A 15,967-nucleotide genomic window follows, 5' to 3' on the forward strand; every position below is an offset into this window, starting at 1 on the left:
CTTTGCAATACAGTGGCACCTCGGCTTACATACGCTTCAGGTTACATACGTTTCAGGTTACAGACTAAGCCAGAAATAATACCTCGGGTTTGCTTCAGGATGAGAACAGAAATTGTGCTCCGGCAGCGCAGCAGTGTTTCAGGTTAAGAACAGTTTCAGGTTAAGAATGGACCTCCGGAATGAATTAAGTACGTAACCAGAGGTACCACTGTATTTACTTACAAGTATGCAAACAGAGCATGCTGTCAGCAGGCAGCAGATCCCCAGAGAACTTGTGTAACCTCCACCAAAGGCATACCTTTTCAAACTAAGGCCAGGCTGAAATGTTCATCTCTCCCTGCCCCTCCCTCAAGCTGCAGGGGAGCCACCGACTCCAAATTCTGATGCATATATAATATCAAGAAGGATGTCTGGCAATCAAGAAACCATCATTACCCAGCAATGAGCCTGTCAAAGCAAGTCACCCAGGAGGCTTAACATCATTATCTTTGCAGCCATTTTACCTTTCTTGGATTGTGGCCCATCATGAGCAGTACTACTCATGATGGCAGAGGCCCTCCTCTCCCCACCCCCCACAATCTGTCACACACTGGCTTATAATCTAAAATGGTTTATAGTTTTAAGATTTGCTGCACCCAGGGGTTAAAAGGTCTGGCACCCACAAACTGATGACACTGTGCAGGAGTGCCAGCTTGACCCTGTGACCATGGGTGGCTGTGAGTGCCATGCAGTGTGCATGGCCCTGGCACTGAAATTTATGGGGAACGGCATATTTGGTGTCATTGGCAGCTCCACCAAGTAACATGCTTTCACATCATAAGCATGTGTATGTCCCAGTTCTGTGGGGCTTCCGAGTGTTCTCTCAGCAGTCTTGAACATTCATGAGCGTCGTTTGGAACGCGTCCGTTGCACGTGGAACTACGCAGGGCAGCCTTTTAGCAACGCGTCTGCAACATCCCAGGCTGCTGCTTGAGGTCGTGCTTTTCGTGTTGCCTGCGGGCTGGCTCCCGCCGTTTGGCGCCCCTTTCCTCGGGACCCTCCTCGGGCTCCCAGCGCTCCTTCCTCGCTGGCGTCTGCACGACTTACTCTGCTCCCCTCGGGGTTTACCCACAGCTGTTGCCTCTGCAAACAGCGGTCTTCCGGGCAAAGCCTCTTGCGGCCGAGCAAACGAATGCCTTAGCAACTTGTGCTTCTCTCGGGATCCCTACGCCGAGGATCGTCAATCAAAGCGGACGACGAGCACGCGGGGCAGCTCTTTTGCGGCGCTGGAAGGGGCGGGAGTGGGACTTCTTTTCAGAGTGGCGGATGGAGATGGAATGGAGAACGCCCACGCCTAAGCCGCGTTTACTTTTGTTGGTGTTGCCGCGCGCCTGCAGGCCAGAGCGAGCCCACCGAGGTTGGCGGGATGGCTAGTCGGGCGAGGTAAACGCGGGGACTCTTGTGTTGTCCTAGGGGGACAAAAGGGGGAAGGGCAGAGTGTTGTTGTTTTTTATAGTATTTAGGGTTTTTAAAACACCTCTTTGTGGAGTTTGAGGATAAGTTCCTCTGCAGAGGGCCTGGAAACGAGAAACTTGATTGTGCACATAGTGTGATTTCTTGAAGGAGAGAAAGGGTGTGTTTCTGAATATGAGTGTATTGAGGATGTGTTGTGCTTTAACCTTCATCTTTGATGGCCACACTAATGAGTGCCAAGCTGAAACAGCAGCAAATCATTTGATTTGTTGGGACAAGCCCAGTACTCTGGGTTCTCTAGTTTATCTGTGAGGTAGTGGCTGGATTGCCAACACATACATTCAGACTCCCTGAAAGTGCACCTTTTTGTTAAGGTATGAATCTCCATATTGTAGTGCAACAGGCACCAGCTGACATTCACACTTACGCATGATTACCGTAGATGACAACCCACCTATTTGGGGGGAGGTAGCCAATGTAGTGCCCTGCAAAGGTGTCGCACTGCAACTCCCACCAGCACAGTCAGTGATTGGGGGGGATAGGTGATGTAATCCAAAACTTCAGGGTCTGCCTACCTTGGTCCGAAGGGCACCATGTTGGCTACTCTTGGTTTATATGTGGACATGGTGGTGGTTCACACATACATACATACATACATACATACTAATAACCAAGAAATGGCTTGCCTGGAAATCTTTTTTCTACTTTGGAGTCCTCAATTCCAGTCAAGCTTTTTGTTGTTGTTGCAGATGTACAGATTCTTCTCTGTTGGCGATGTGCTTTTTCAGCTTCGAACACTTGTAGCATTTGCCTGCCACCGCCCCTGCCAACAGGTGGTATGCAAGGTTGCAAGGCAGATGCTGCTTTACAGGCTAGTGGCTGTACATCTGATAAAGAGCTTTTCAATATTGCATTCACCACTTGTAGCTTCCACAGGAGACAAAGCTACAGATGGGGGTAGCACCTAAATCAGTCTTCAAAATGGCAAAGCTGAGCAGATGTCTGTGCTCTCTCCGCCCCATGCATTTAATGTGGTACTAATTCTCCCATCTAACTAGGCAGTGTTATTTGCCTAGTTTGCATATTGGGAGTGTGATGGTTTCGGTTTTAAATTAGGCAATGTGTTTATTGTGTGTTTAATGCACACGGTGGGAAAGCTAAGTACGATACAGCCATGGGAATCATATACATGACACCCTTTTGGGTGTAGTGGGGACTGTGAAAGGAAGCTTGCTTTTATATGCACATTTCCATCATTGGTTTGGGGTGCTCATCCATTGGTTATTCCATGTTATTTCTTTTGCCTGTGACTGCCTGGGTGTTCGTTTTCCCACCCACCCATTTTCCCTTCAATTCAGCTTCCACAGATCTTGTGGGAGAAGTGATAAGTCTTCATCAGATTGGCATATTTCTCAGTCAACATTAGAGAGGGTGGAGTAGCATAGTGATTAATTGTAAGCTATGAGGCACGAAGTCCTAGTGTCAAATCTCAGCTCATTCTGAAAGCAGCCTTAAGCAAACTCCCTCTCTTAGCTTTAGTGTTCTGTGTGCAATATTTTGTTTAAACTGTTGGTTACATTTCTGCTCCTTCCTTCCTTCCTGGAACTCAAGGTAGTGGTGGTCAGAGGGTTCTCAGGTGATCTCTCAAGATCAGGCCTAGACCAACTTAGCTTCAGAAGGCTTGCCCTTGGATCTGTGGGACTAACTCTGGTGTATCTTACTGCAACATCTCCATTCTAGCCCACATAAATGTTTGCTAGATGGCCAGAATGCCCACCTATAAATATTGGCCATTTCTGGTATGTTTATAGCCTTGGAGAAGAAAATAATTATCTACCAAACTACAAATGCTTTCCTTTTTGGCTGCCAGGAGACAATTGTTGCTTGCCACAGGTGACCAGATGAGTGGCTATTTATAATTCTACTTTACAAGTTTAAGGATAACTAACCGGTGGCTGAATCACATGCTAATTGGTTTCTCATCTCATCACTCAGTTGGTTATAATCTCTTGAGCCCCAGTTGAATGTGTGAGCACAGAAATAACAATGTGCCTGAGGTAGTCTTGTTAGATTTGGCACAGAAATAACAATGTGCCTGAGGTAGTCTTGTTAGATTTGGCAATTTCAGGTGTGCAACTCATCACTTGATGTTGTGCCTATCAAGTGATGATTATGCATATGTGAATTTGCCCTTTCATAATGTATCTGAAGTATTTGAAGTGCTTACTAAATCACTGTATAAATTACAATCGTACCTTGGTTCTCAAATGTAATTCATTCCAGAAGTCCATTCGACTTCCGATAACATTCAGAAACCAAGGCGCAGCTTCCGATTGGCTGCAGAAGCTTTCTGCACTCAATTAGAAGCTGTATTTGACGTTCTGCTTCCAAAAAATGTTCGCAAACCGGAACACTCAATTCTGGGAACTAAAACAGAACAGAAGGAATTGGAAGTCCAAAGAACTAATAATTTTAATTCTATCACAGGATGGCAAGTAGACTGCCAGATGTTGAGGAGCAAGATGAGGATGAGTGTGAGCCAGTTGAGTCAAAAGGGTCAGTTAACACCGTGCGTTCGGACAGCACCTTTGGAACTGAAAGCCCAGAGGCAGGTGAGGGTGGTCACCCTACCCCTGAAGATGAAAGCACAACATGCTCTCAATCCATGAGAAGTGAAGGGCTTGATTCTGAGCACCGGATTAACTGCACATTCTCAGTCTCGCTGGCTGTTCCAGTTGTAGCTCCAAGTAGGTAAATTACATTTATCAGTCCTTTTCATTCCTTTCAGAAGATGTTGTCCCAAAATATTAAGGAGAAAATTGCCCCCCACCAAAAAAAACCTGTTTCATCCCCCCAATAGTTAGGTAAAAGCCTTGTTCTGCATTGCCCAATGGTTACAATGCTGGTTGTCTCACAGTTGGTAGTGATGCAGAGTACCTACTATTTTTGAGTTCTTGTCAGTGCCCACACGTTGGCATATTGTGTGACTGGGCTGATTGCCCCAAGTCTTGTATATTTGTGACCCTGAAACTGGCATAATTTTTAGTTCATGTGTTCTCTTGTCTTAATAGTTTAAGGTATGGATCCCTCCATTATGGAGCATCATGCTCTGTTAACACCTTCCTGGTCCTGATTTGGCCCTTTGTAGCTGCCACTCTCTTGTTCCTTTAGCATCTTCCAATAGTGTGGGCTTCCTTACACATTCTCACAGTCATAGTACCACAAGACTGTTGTTTTTCAGCAACTTGCTTAACATGTTTTCCTTCTGGAAAGGAAAAATTAGGTTAGGCTTGTGGCTGGTGTAGATAAATACTTTATATTGGAATGGTTTTTGCTAACTCTTGAAGTTTGAAGAATTGGGAACGATTATCGTGTATCATGCCTACAGAATTTAGGAACTAATGCTCCTGCTCAGCTTGGGAACTACCTTTGAGAAAGGATTTTGGGAAGAGAGTTACTGGTTTTGCCAGGGAGCTAAACTGAATGTACAACTTCCACTAGAAATGAAGGCCAGATCCTAGCAGGGACCCCAACAGCTCTGCTGAAGATGTGTGTGTTCATATGTGTGTGAGAAAAATAAGATTCTTGGAAAGATTTGTTTACATAAAATGTGGAAAATGGTATTTTGTAACAGTTGGATTCTCTTCCTACTTCCAATTTCTCTTGGGGTATTTTTCTAGCAAATAAGCCTGCGATGGCCTCTAGACAAGATATTTCAAGAACAGCATCTAAAATGAGAGACATGTATATTCCAAAAATGCATCGTTTTTATCATATTGAATATTTTCTTCTGCCCGATGATGTTGAACCCCGAAAATTAGATTTGGTGCTATTTGGTCCAGTGGCTAAACTGTTTCTGGAATCAGAATCTAAGGTAAGAAGAACAAGCAACATTTACTAATATTACTGAAATCTGAGGAAAGGGGTTACTGCATAGCAATTTAATCCTATATGGTTGGTCTCCTTCGATTCCAGACTGGTTTCAAAGGATTTTTGAAATACTTACTCTGTGTTCTTCTGAGGTTTCTATAAAACAACTTATAGCAAATGTTTATGTACAAAATACAGCCCTGATTGTCAGTAGATATTCCGAAAGTTATTTTCTTTGTCTCCAGCTTCAGTACATATGACAATAACCTGGACTATATCTTATCAGGTGAACCTAGCATCTGTTCCCATGTGTCTCTTCTGAATCTGTTTCCCACTAACTTCAGGGGGTTCAGTAGATCCAGGTCACTTATTGTTGACTAGTTTTCAGCTAGTTTCAGAAACTTGGCTCAGTGGTAAAGCACATGATCTGCATGCAGAAAGTTCCAGGTAGTTTCCCTGATGTCTTTACTTGAGACCCTGGAAAGCCACCTGTGACCCTCCACATGTTGTTGACTCAAATTCCCAGCAGCCCTAGCTAGCATAGTAGCCAGTGGTAAGGGCTGAATTCCAGCAACATCTAGAGACCACAAGTTCCCACTCCCTGGGCTGGATAGGCTACATAGACAAATATTTGCTCCTGGCATCAGACAGCGTCCTATGTTACTGTTGATATGCAGCGAGAGGAGATTATGATTTGTTTCTTGAAAAGTTCAGCTGTGTTTGTTTGTTACACATCTTTCCTACTCCTCCTTCAGGAAGCTTAGGGTGTCTTATATAAGAATCACTCTGCCCCTGAACAGGCAGAAACCTGACACAGCCTTCACAGGCCACTTCCTGGCCTGTTCTCTAGTTTTAACTCTTGTTTTTCAGCTGGAACATGTGCAAGTAATCTATGGATTCTGAAGAAGTTAGATACCAACCTAGCAATTTAAGCAGTTTTAGAAATAATAGCCATTAATTTCAAATAGTGCTTTTCCACGCTGATACAAATGGTATTCTGATTTTGGAGTGTCTGTATACTTAGGCAAGGACTGAACTCCGTTGAGCAGCCTTCGTCAACCTGGTGCTTTCCAGGTGTTTAGGACTATGATTTTCATCTGCCCCAGCTGGCACAGGGCTCATAGGAGTTTTAGTACAAAACATATGAAGGGCATCTGGTTGGGGAGGCTGCTGCCAATTATTCAATTCTGCAGTTTTAAAGCATAACTATATTCCCCATAACATTTATGCCAGGCAACCCCAAACTCGGCCCTCCAGATGTTTTGGGAGTACAACTCCCATCATCCCTAGCTAACAGGACCAGTGGTTGGGGATGTTGTCCCAAAACATCTGGAGGGCTGAGTTTGGGGATGCCTGATTTATGCAGTCATCCTATTCATATGAAATTTGGGAAGGGGGAGCTGCTTGCTGTGGTTTACAGACTACTCGGCTCAGAATAAGAATCACAGAGCTACCACAGCCTGAACAATTGGAGTAAAAGTGGTGACACCCCCCTGTTTCTAAACCCACACAGTTTCCAAACATTTTTCTAGTAAATAAAACAAAGTTTTTAGATTGAAGGTTGAAATTATTTTGAAAAAGTAAGTATTCTTGTCAAGTACATTTTTTGTTGGTAACTTGCTGCGTCTGCTTGGATTTTAGGAGGCTTAATCTTTCTGATTTCACACAGGAAAAGATGGGTAGGCAGATTATGCAGGTGTAATTATAGAATTGGGGTGTTTGGAAGGGAAGCTGTTGCATGAGGGGTTGTTTGACTTAAAAATTATTCCTGCAATCAAGATGGTTTGTATTTTATCACTATGGCATTCACTACAGAGAATTCCATTAAGTGGGAGAATAGTAGGTGCCCACCTTCGTTCCCACTCCCAGCTCACAATGTTATGTATTTCCTGTGGCCTTCCAGATGTTGCTAGACTATCACTCCCATTATCCCAACTGAGGCTGACAGGAGTTAGGCAACATCTGACAGTGTTGCTATCCATTTCCTGGATTGTGCAAGGCAGTCTGGTTGGATAGGCTTTTTTTGACCACTGAGAACAAACTAAAAGCGGCTGCAGGTCAGTGGAGAGGCCTGACGGACTGCAGTATTGAAAGCTTGACGTTTTCCGCCACGGTGTTTCCACAGTGGATATCCCTCCTTTGGCTGCTATGAGTGCTGCTGAGGAAATGAGATGTGCACTTCGTGTGGTACGTGCCCATCCCCCATTGCTAAAAGCAGCTTCAGGGGGCACCCTCCTCTTCAGTGCATTCTCATACTACAGTTTTCTCCCCTCAAAGCTGTTTTAAAGCTTTGATAAAAGACCTCAAGAGATACTATCACAGATCTCTGAAACCCATTTTCCTGTGGGATTCTCACACCTGCTATCCAATTTTAACTCCTGCCATTCTTGATGTTTAAAATCAGAACAAAAGTAAAGCTTTCCTTTTTAAAAGGGAAGTGTTATTTCTCTCATAATTGGGTTTGTAAATCACTACTATTGACTCTGCCTTTTCGGTGGTTTGCAAACCTGATTGTGAGAGGAACACCACTTCCCTAATCCATTCAGGTGGTGGCTCCTGTGCAGTTTAAGAAATTAGTAGCAGCTGCTTCTTTTAATTCTGCATGCATGTGTCACAATAGTTCCTGTGCTGGGGATACAGCAATGATTGTGCGGTGCTGTCCTTCCTCTCCTTCCCTCCCCTCCCTTCCCCAAATTATATTGTAATAAAGAGAGCTTGGAGAGCCTGAGTAGGGGAGGGAGAGAACGGAGAAAAGGGGGAGCAGGGATTGTGAAGCAGGGGCAGCAGTCTGGATGGTGGGAAACAGTTGACACAAGAAATTGGGATGATGATAATAATAATAATAATAATAATAATAATAATAATAATAATAATACCCCACCCATCCTACTGGGTTTCCCCAGCCACTCTGAGCAGCTCCAGCCACTCTGGGAGGCTTTGGGAGAATCCGTACAGGCCATATAGGTTTTGGGAAAGATTAGAGTGGTGAATGCTTTGGAGGGGTGTTGTTGGGAAGGGAAAGCTCTTGTAGTGTAGTTTGTACGAGATGCATAACTGAAACATGCTGCTGTACCTCTTTACATTTTTACATTTCCCCTGTCTCTTCCTTTCCTTTGCTCTTGCTTCTTTCTTCCTATTCACTATATCAGCCAGGGACTCCAAAAGACAGTGAGCGGCCCAAGTCGAAAAAGGCATCCGCGCTGCATATTTCAGTGAGTGCGTATAAGATTGTAAGACAGCTCTAGAAATGAGTTTATGCCTGCTAAATCTGAGGTGGAGAATGTAGGAGCTTGCTATCCTGTTGGCGTGCGCTTAAGGACTGTGGCAGAACACTCTCTTATATGGTGGCGCCATTTAATCACAACTGTTCCATTGATGCTGAACTAGAAAGATGTGGCCAGCACCATGTTCCATTCCAAGGAATTGCTGATTATATTTGGCTATTGGCAGTGAGACTAGAGAGTGCTGTAGTTTCTCTTATGAACATTGCTTTCTTAATGATAGCGTTTTGTTATGACATCACACAATACCTATTGCCAAAGGCTCTCGTCAGGCAATAATGAAATCATAATGATATCACTGTGTACTATATAGGACTATTCCCTGGAGGAAAGTGGGGAGCAAAGGTGACTTGCCGATTTCCCCTTCCTCTTTCGCTCCTGAGAGGCTGCTCCAGAGGGTTGGAGTATCGTCTGGAATAGCATGGGAATTAGCATAGAAGGCTGCAGAGGGAACTGTTGAAAAATGCTTCTCTTCCCTACTTCCCTCTAACAAGATGTTGTCTCTTTGTTCATTTGCTACAGCTGATCTCCAAATATAGCAAGAAAATGGTAAACTTGTGAAATAAGATGGCAAATGCTATTGGACTTTGGACTCTACCGTATTTTGCTCCTACCCCTTAGAATATATTTTCTCTCTCCTGCATATCCAAACCAGTACCTTTTCCTCATTATGATCCCATGAACTTCAGCTTTAGTTTTGCAAAAATAAAATTCACAGGATCTGAGCACAGCAGGAAAAGTGGGATTTCTCATAGGTATAAGGCAGCTTCGGATGGCTATGAATAATAGTTTTGGGTGAAGGCAAATCACCAGAACACAACCTTCATAGTAAGATCTGACTCAATATTTTGAGAGAATTCAATTTTTTAAATCCTGCTCAATCTCAATGTGGATTTTAATAGTTAAGAATATTGCAGTTTTATGTCTTTCCAGTTGGTGGCAAGGGGAGGAATAACTAATGCTTTTAAAAATTCATTATTTCTTCTTTTTAATGTTTTGGTGTTTCATACAATATATTTTCAAGCTCCAGTAAAGTTGTCAGGCTTTTGTGGCTTGTAAGCATGTTTGGGAAAACCATTGTGGGCGCCACCACAAAATTATTGCTGTTAGAGCCCTACAAGTCACAAAAGGCTATTGCCCAGTCACAAAGGTGAAATGGTTTTCCCATAAAACAAGGTAGAGGTTGAGTCTGAGGCCCAAACCACTGTTTGACCCTAAAAAGGACAATGGAATGCTCCTCACATAAAGATCAAACACACCCCACAATCCAGCAATCACATTCCAGCAAAACGACAAGCCACACCACGTTGTAACCACATGCAAGATAAAATGCTCCACTGCTCCACACTGCCCCCCTCCTACCCCCAACCTGGAAAATCGAGGATCTCACTCATATGCTCCTGATGGTGATATCCCATTGAATCAAATAGGGCCCTTTTCCTTTTTTGGAAAGGAAATTTTCATAACTTGAGGACTGATCCAGGTTAGGACATAGGGCATAAAGGGCCTTTAACTCTCTGGCCTCCCACTGTGGTCTCAATCCAAACTGGCTCCCTTCCCAAACCTGCAATTTACAATATAGAAAAGGACCCGTTTGGTTCAGTAAGACCTCTTTTTGCAATGCAAGGTAGGCCTAGTCAAATTCAGGACTGCAGCGGAGGCAAAGAGATAAAAATTCTCCTACCCTAAAGCTCTAGGATACTGATGCTGACAATAGGTAAAAATGCTTCTTGGCTTCTGTTACTCCCCCCGCTACAGGTCTTCTTCCGCCACACTCCACTGACCCACAACAACTCCCTGCTTATGATGCTGAAGTCCCTTTTTGTCCCAGCCCCCCCTTTTTTAAAAAAGGCAAATTGGGCTGCCCTCATGCAGGAAAGCAAAGGCCAGGCCTTTAACAACTTTGACCACTCTCTCTTCCTTTGTGTGCTTCTGTGGCACATGGAGCCCAGAGACATAATGTGGGAAAATGGGGGATAGAGTGGAGCAATTGGAGGGTAAAATAAAATAAAAAAGCACCGAAAACCAGGATGTCCAGGAGGGCTTTGGTGGGTACTAAAGAAGGGACAGTAGTTCTTGGCAACCACTGTAAGTTGCCCAGTTTATACATCTTAAGTTTCTTTTGAAATGCAAAAAGAATAATTGTGGCCCCTAATGTATTTTTTTAAAAAAATCCTGTGTTTGTTTTTTAAATAAAAAAAATAGGTTGTGAGACCATGGCTCGAACATGACCAGATATGGGTGTCATGGAATCATAGTGTTGAAATTAATGTTACCACCGACTTTCTAATGAAGCTAAGAGATCATAGTATAAAGCTGAGATTATGGGACACCAAGGATAAGGTTTGTTCAAAAGCCAAGTATAGTAAAGCAAAGACTGCTGCACCACCATCGGATCAAGGATCTCTTGAAGGTAAGCAGAGTATTTAAGTAATGAAATACTTTATAAATGCTATGTGCAGATAAAGGAATTAGCAGTTTGGTTTTCCAACTGAGTGCAGTGATGCATTTGTGACATAGCTAAAATGGGTTTTCCTCCCATTTTGCATGGTTTTAAAAAAACAAAAAACCGAAGAATGTCCTTGGAGGGCACAGGCTGCTGTGGTTAACCCTGATCTGGTCTCAGTTTAGTCACTGCCTAGATGCAAGACTATATTGAAGCCCCATCCAAATCAGTTGAAAGATTCCCATCAGATTTTGTCCAATTTTCTTCTAAAACTTTATGAGAAAAGAGATTCCTCCACAGATGCTGATGGTCTCTTGCAAGTTGCAGGATTCAGAACTGCCAGATTCCATGTGTAAAATCAGTTTTAAAACGGATTCCTCCTCCATCCTACTCCTGAATACCCAATATATTTGCCTCCCATGCAAATATCTGTTGGTGAACTCTTGAGGCTTTGCTAGTATAGATATATTTTACTTTGCAGAAAACCCCCCAGAAAGCTTCTGTTCTTATTTAGGGTTTTGTTGGGAACATAGCATGGTAGGCTTCAGGGATGATTGCTAGAATCAGAAAAACTAGATACCGGGCCTTCTTCACACATAACAATAATCCATATTCAGAAATAAAACATGGAACAGTTCCTTTTGCTCTCCTGTTTGGAAGAAACAACCAGAAGGCTTGGCTTAGCATTATGAGTGAACCAGGGATTGTGCCCCCCCAACACACACACACACACAAACACACACAACACATAGCATCTCTGAGTAGTAAGATAGGAACAAACCAGCAAACTTCTCATTCATAGTAAGCCATAGTTTATTTTTGGCTATGGCCTCATAAATAAATGAGAACATGACAAGGTAACCGCATATGAGTCCTGAATGTAATTTATTCTTACCTTTCCTCCCCTCAATGTACAGTAAAGCATATGATTTCGCTTCAAAGAAACTTCCTGGAACAACGTCAACCCAAAGCCAGTTACACAAAAATTAAACCACCAGAAGTGTCCCCCATATCAGAGAAGTCAGCAATTGGCATTATAACAGGTACAGTAGTATAAGCATGGTGCTACATTATCTGACTGTTCTACAGAAACTATGAGCCATCTCACTGTTTCAGCCTTCATTGTCCTTTGAACTTGTATAACGTGTTACCGTGGTACCTCTGGTTACGAACTTAATTCGTTCTGGAGGTCCGTTCTTAAGATGAAACTGTTCTTATCCTGAGGCGTGCTTTCGCTAATGGGGCCTCTTGCTGAGCGTGTGCCTCTGCTGCACAACTTCCGTTCGCATCCTGGGGCAAGGTTTGTGCCCAGGAGCAACTACTTCCAGGTCAGCGGAGCTCGTAACCTGAAGCGTTCATAACCAGAGGCACCACTGTATTTAGCAACAGTGGGTTGGATCCAGACCTGCTCCTATTGTTGGAAAAGTGGAGATGTCTTTCGCTGATTTGCCTACTCCCCCAGGGCCATCTCCATGTTATTTGGGGGCGGGGAGGTTCCCCAACCCTCTGGAGCAGATCTGCAGCCCCTTCAGGAATCAGCCAAAATTGTCTCCTCCTTTCCTCCATCAGAGGCATTTCTCCACTGGATCAACAGCTTTCTGCAGAGAGAAGGATGCCTTTCATTTGTGGGAGACAAACTCTGACCCGATCCAAGATACTATTTTATAGTCTCTTTTATGGCACAGTTCTGATAGCAGCTCATAACTATTGAAAGTTCAGTAACAATAAAAATAAACATGAAAACTGTGGAGAAAGTAAAAAACAGATTAAAGCTAAAACAGATTTAAAAATCTGGGAAAATAAGATCTTTCTGGCTACAAAATGGCATCAGTGTATTTATCTGGAGAGGATATTCCAAAGTTTGGCTGCTATCCCCTACAATCACCCACCACACCTTACTTCATGGGGGCACTCTTGCTCTCCCATTTTAACTCCGTTTATACTCTGATCCATCCCAACTCATTACCAAGAGTTCTATAACTAAAGCAAGTAAACATGCAGACAAATGACATTATTGCAGAGTCCCTTTGGCTAAGGAGAATTAATGTGATTATATTTCCATTAACAACCACCTTATCTTTGGAGTTGTGTAAAATAATTCACTCATTTTTAAAGATTAATTCCAGTTTTAAGTGTTTCCATAATTTTCACGCGGTACATCCACTCACTTCTGTCAAATGCCTCCTTTGCATCAATGAAGTATGTATCTGTAAATGGTCCAATTACAATTGCTCGTATTTATTTGTAAAAGTATTTATATGCCATTCTCTTGCAACACATCAGCAACATAAAAACATTTAAAACCAATACAGAACAATAATTTAAAAAATGGGCTGTTCAAGAAAATTGTAAACAACTGCAGAGGCCTGTAGTCATTAAAGTCTTCAAAAGTCTGAAAGTCACAAGTGAGGATGCCTGCTGAATCACTTCTGAAATAGTGTTCCACAGCTAGGGACTAAATGCCTGACTTCTGGCTGAGGCCAGTTGGGCCTTTGTAATATGGGGGGCAACTCGCGGTGATCTTCAAGATGATCCCAGTGATTGGGCTGGGACACAAGGGCTCACTTGGTTGGAAATGACTCAAGAACTGTTCAGATAAATTTTGTGTAACTTGAGTTTTCTAAAGGTAACTCAAGAAGAAAAGGCATTATTTAACTCTCATCTAGAAGTCATTTGAGAAATTTGAAAATATAAAAGGGGATAATTCTAGTTTCAAAGAGAAAATGCACTCTGTCTCACAGCAGGCAACATCTTAGAAAATACATTCTCTCCTATTTAAGAGAGGACACTGAGAGACCATTGGTTCATCTAGTTCAGTAACATCATGCTGACTGGAAGTGGCTCTCCAGAATTTCAGACAAAAGTCTTTCCCAGGCCTACCTGAAAATACCAGGGACTTTCTTCATCAGTACACATGCTCTACCACTGAACTATGGGCCTTCCATAAGAATGCCTCTTTACGATGGTGCTTTCCAACTCCTGGTTTTATATGTACTGTTATATCATCATCATTAAAAATGTCTTCCATATTAATTAGTGGTTGATTTTGTTTGTTTGCTATCTTTGAGTTTTTATATTGTAAGTTGCCCTGTGATCCTCAGATGAAGGGTGGTATAGAACTTTAATAAATAAAATTAAAACTTTTAGTCAATTAAGTGCTTTTTAAATTAATTAACCTATGATCAGTTAATCGAACAGTGCAGCCCTAATTAGTATTGTATATGTTACAGGTTCTCCTGGTTCGGCTGCAAGCAAGCCTCTGGATGACGACTCTTTCATTGGACAAAAAACTTCCCGTAAATCTATTGTGGGTGCCCCAGCTCACTCGCTGAGGTAAATCTCTCCAGGGCATAGGGCCATTGGAACAATTTCTGTTTCTACTGGGGCATGCACGTACATCTTTAAAGAAAACTTAAGTCAGCTGTTTTTTCCAGATGTCATGTCATGTCATGTCATTTATTTATTGATTTGATTTATATACTCCCAAAAGAACCCGGGGCTGTAATTTATACTTAGACATTGACATCTATAGAACTTGTTTAAGATTGCAAAGTACTTATAGCTTTAAAATGCAAGACCAATAGCGACGTATTTTGCAGCAAGCAAATTTGTCTCTTTTTTAATATATAAATTGAGTCAACAGCTTTTGTCACTACCAAACTCTTGTTTTCTTGTTTACCATCTTAATTTGCAACATTTCCCCTTTGGCAAGCTGCCAAAGCACTAGACTTAGTTAAGTTTGTTGGTTTAAAAAAAGCAAGGGGGTTTATCTTGTAGTTTTTAGCTTCTACAAGTCTGGGCAGACAGAGGTAGTGCCTCATTTTCTGAGGCAGCGGATGGTGGCAAGGCTGTCTTCTCTAGCTGGGAGGGCCCAAAGTAAGGTACCGGTGGTTCTTCCCTCGAGGAAGCCGCACAAAACTTGTCCTCATCCAAGTCCTCAGCCAAACTGCAAAATTTCCAGTGGTGGGTCACGACACATACCCTATTTATGGATCTCTTCTTGTCTCCAGTACTTTAATCCAGGAGGTACAAAGGGGGCCAGGACTGCTTGTTGCCACCAGCTCTGTGCCATTTCTCCATAGTGCAACACTTAGTGGCTGCTTTCATGCGCCTCTCCACAATTTTTGTAAGGCAGTGTGGGACTCAAACTGCCGAGGGCTCTTGGCAGCAGGGCCCAAGTGCTTTATATTCCCAGTGCCACTAAAGCAGCTTCTGGAGACTGAAGTAGCTTCTTGACACTACCTGGTAATGTCTCAAAATGATAATGCAGCTCATCATTGTGGCCAAGCCAGACGGCTTAAGGAACCAATGGGTGCATGTTTGACTCTGTATCACTTGTTTGAGTCTGAGCAACATGTTGTGCTCAATAGCTATGCAGGCTTCTCTTCTTGCCTGTCCTCGCCTCATTTGTCCAGTGTGTTTATGCTACCACCAGCCTGTCTGTGACCCTCATCCAGCCCTTGCTGTTGGTTTATGTCAGGGACGTCCAACTCCCAAGAGACTGCAATCTACTCACAGGAAAAAAATACTGGCAGTTATCAGTGATCTACCCCTTTTTTTGGGGGGGGGAGGTGTTTCAGGCTAAAGTTGCTGAGGTTTTTTAGGGAGGGAAATGTCAGACTACAGTAAAGGGAAAAGGGGTTTAGTCACTCACCAAAAGATTGCTGTGGAAACAATCTGCCTCATAGCCAAAACTACGTCTCCCGTTCGAGCAATCATGTGGAAACGGAGGGCGGGGCGAGGGGGCAGGGGCAGATGCTGTTAGGCAAAAGCAAAGGAAAAGGAGCTTGTGATCAACCAGAACTTCCCAGGGATCGACCCGTCGATCCTGATTGACCTGTTGGACACCCCTGGTTTATGTGATGTGGAACGTGACCCTTGTCTTTCCTTGGCTATGTTCCCTACCTCTGGCCCTTTG

General features: G+C 43.2%; 1 protein-coding gene across 4 annotated transcripts in view; it reads left to right on the forward strand.

Moving 5' to 3' along the window:
* Positions 1 to 796: 796 nt before the first annotated feature.
* Positions 797 to 15,967, forward strand: part of CFAP92 (cilia and flagella associated protein 92 (putative)) — a 54,266-nt gene continuing 39,095 nt past the window's right edge. The window contains exons 1-7 of one of the 4 annotated variants that reach the window (XM_082211857.1): positions 797 to 1,422; positions 3,940 to 4,199; positions 5,133 to 5,326; positions 8,472 to 8,534; positions 10,809 to 11,016; positions 11,967 to 12,092; positions 14,280 to 14,382. In XM_082211857.1, the coding sequence (XP_082067983.1) occupies positions 1,406 to 1,422; positions 3,940 to 4,199; positions 5,133 to 5,326; positions 8,472 to 8,534; positions 10,809 to 11,016; positions 11,967 to 12,092; positions 14,280 to 14,382 (971 nt within the window). In that variant the 5' untranslated portion in view covers positions 797 to 1,405. Of the gene's footprint in view, positions 1,423 to 3,939; positions 4,204 to 5,132; positions 5,327 to 8,471; positions 8,535 to 10,808; positions 11,017 to 11,966; positions 12,093 to 14,279; positions 14,383 to 15,967 lie in introns of those variants that run through there. The other 3 variants (XM_082211855.1, XM_082211856.1, XM_082211858.1) reach the window with 3 other exon arrangements.

Source organism: Podarcis vaucheri, assembly GCF_965113315.1.
Source record: "Podarcis vaucheri genome assembly, chromosome: 2".
In the NCBI taxonomy this organism is placed as follows: domain Eukaryota; kingdom Metazoa; phylum Chordata; class Lepidosauria; order Squamata; family Lacertidae; genus Podarcis; species Podarcis vaucheri.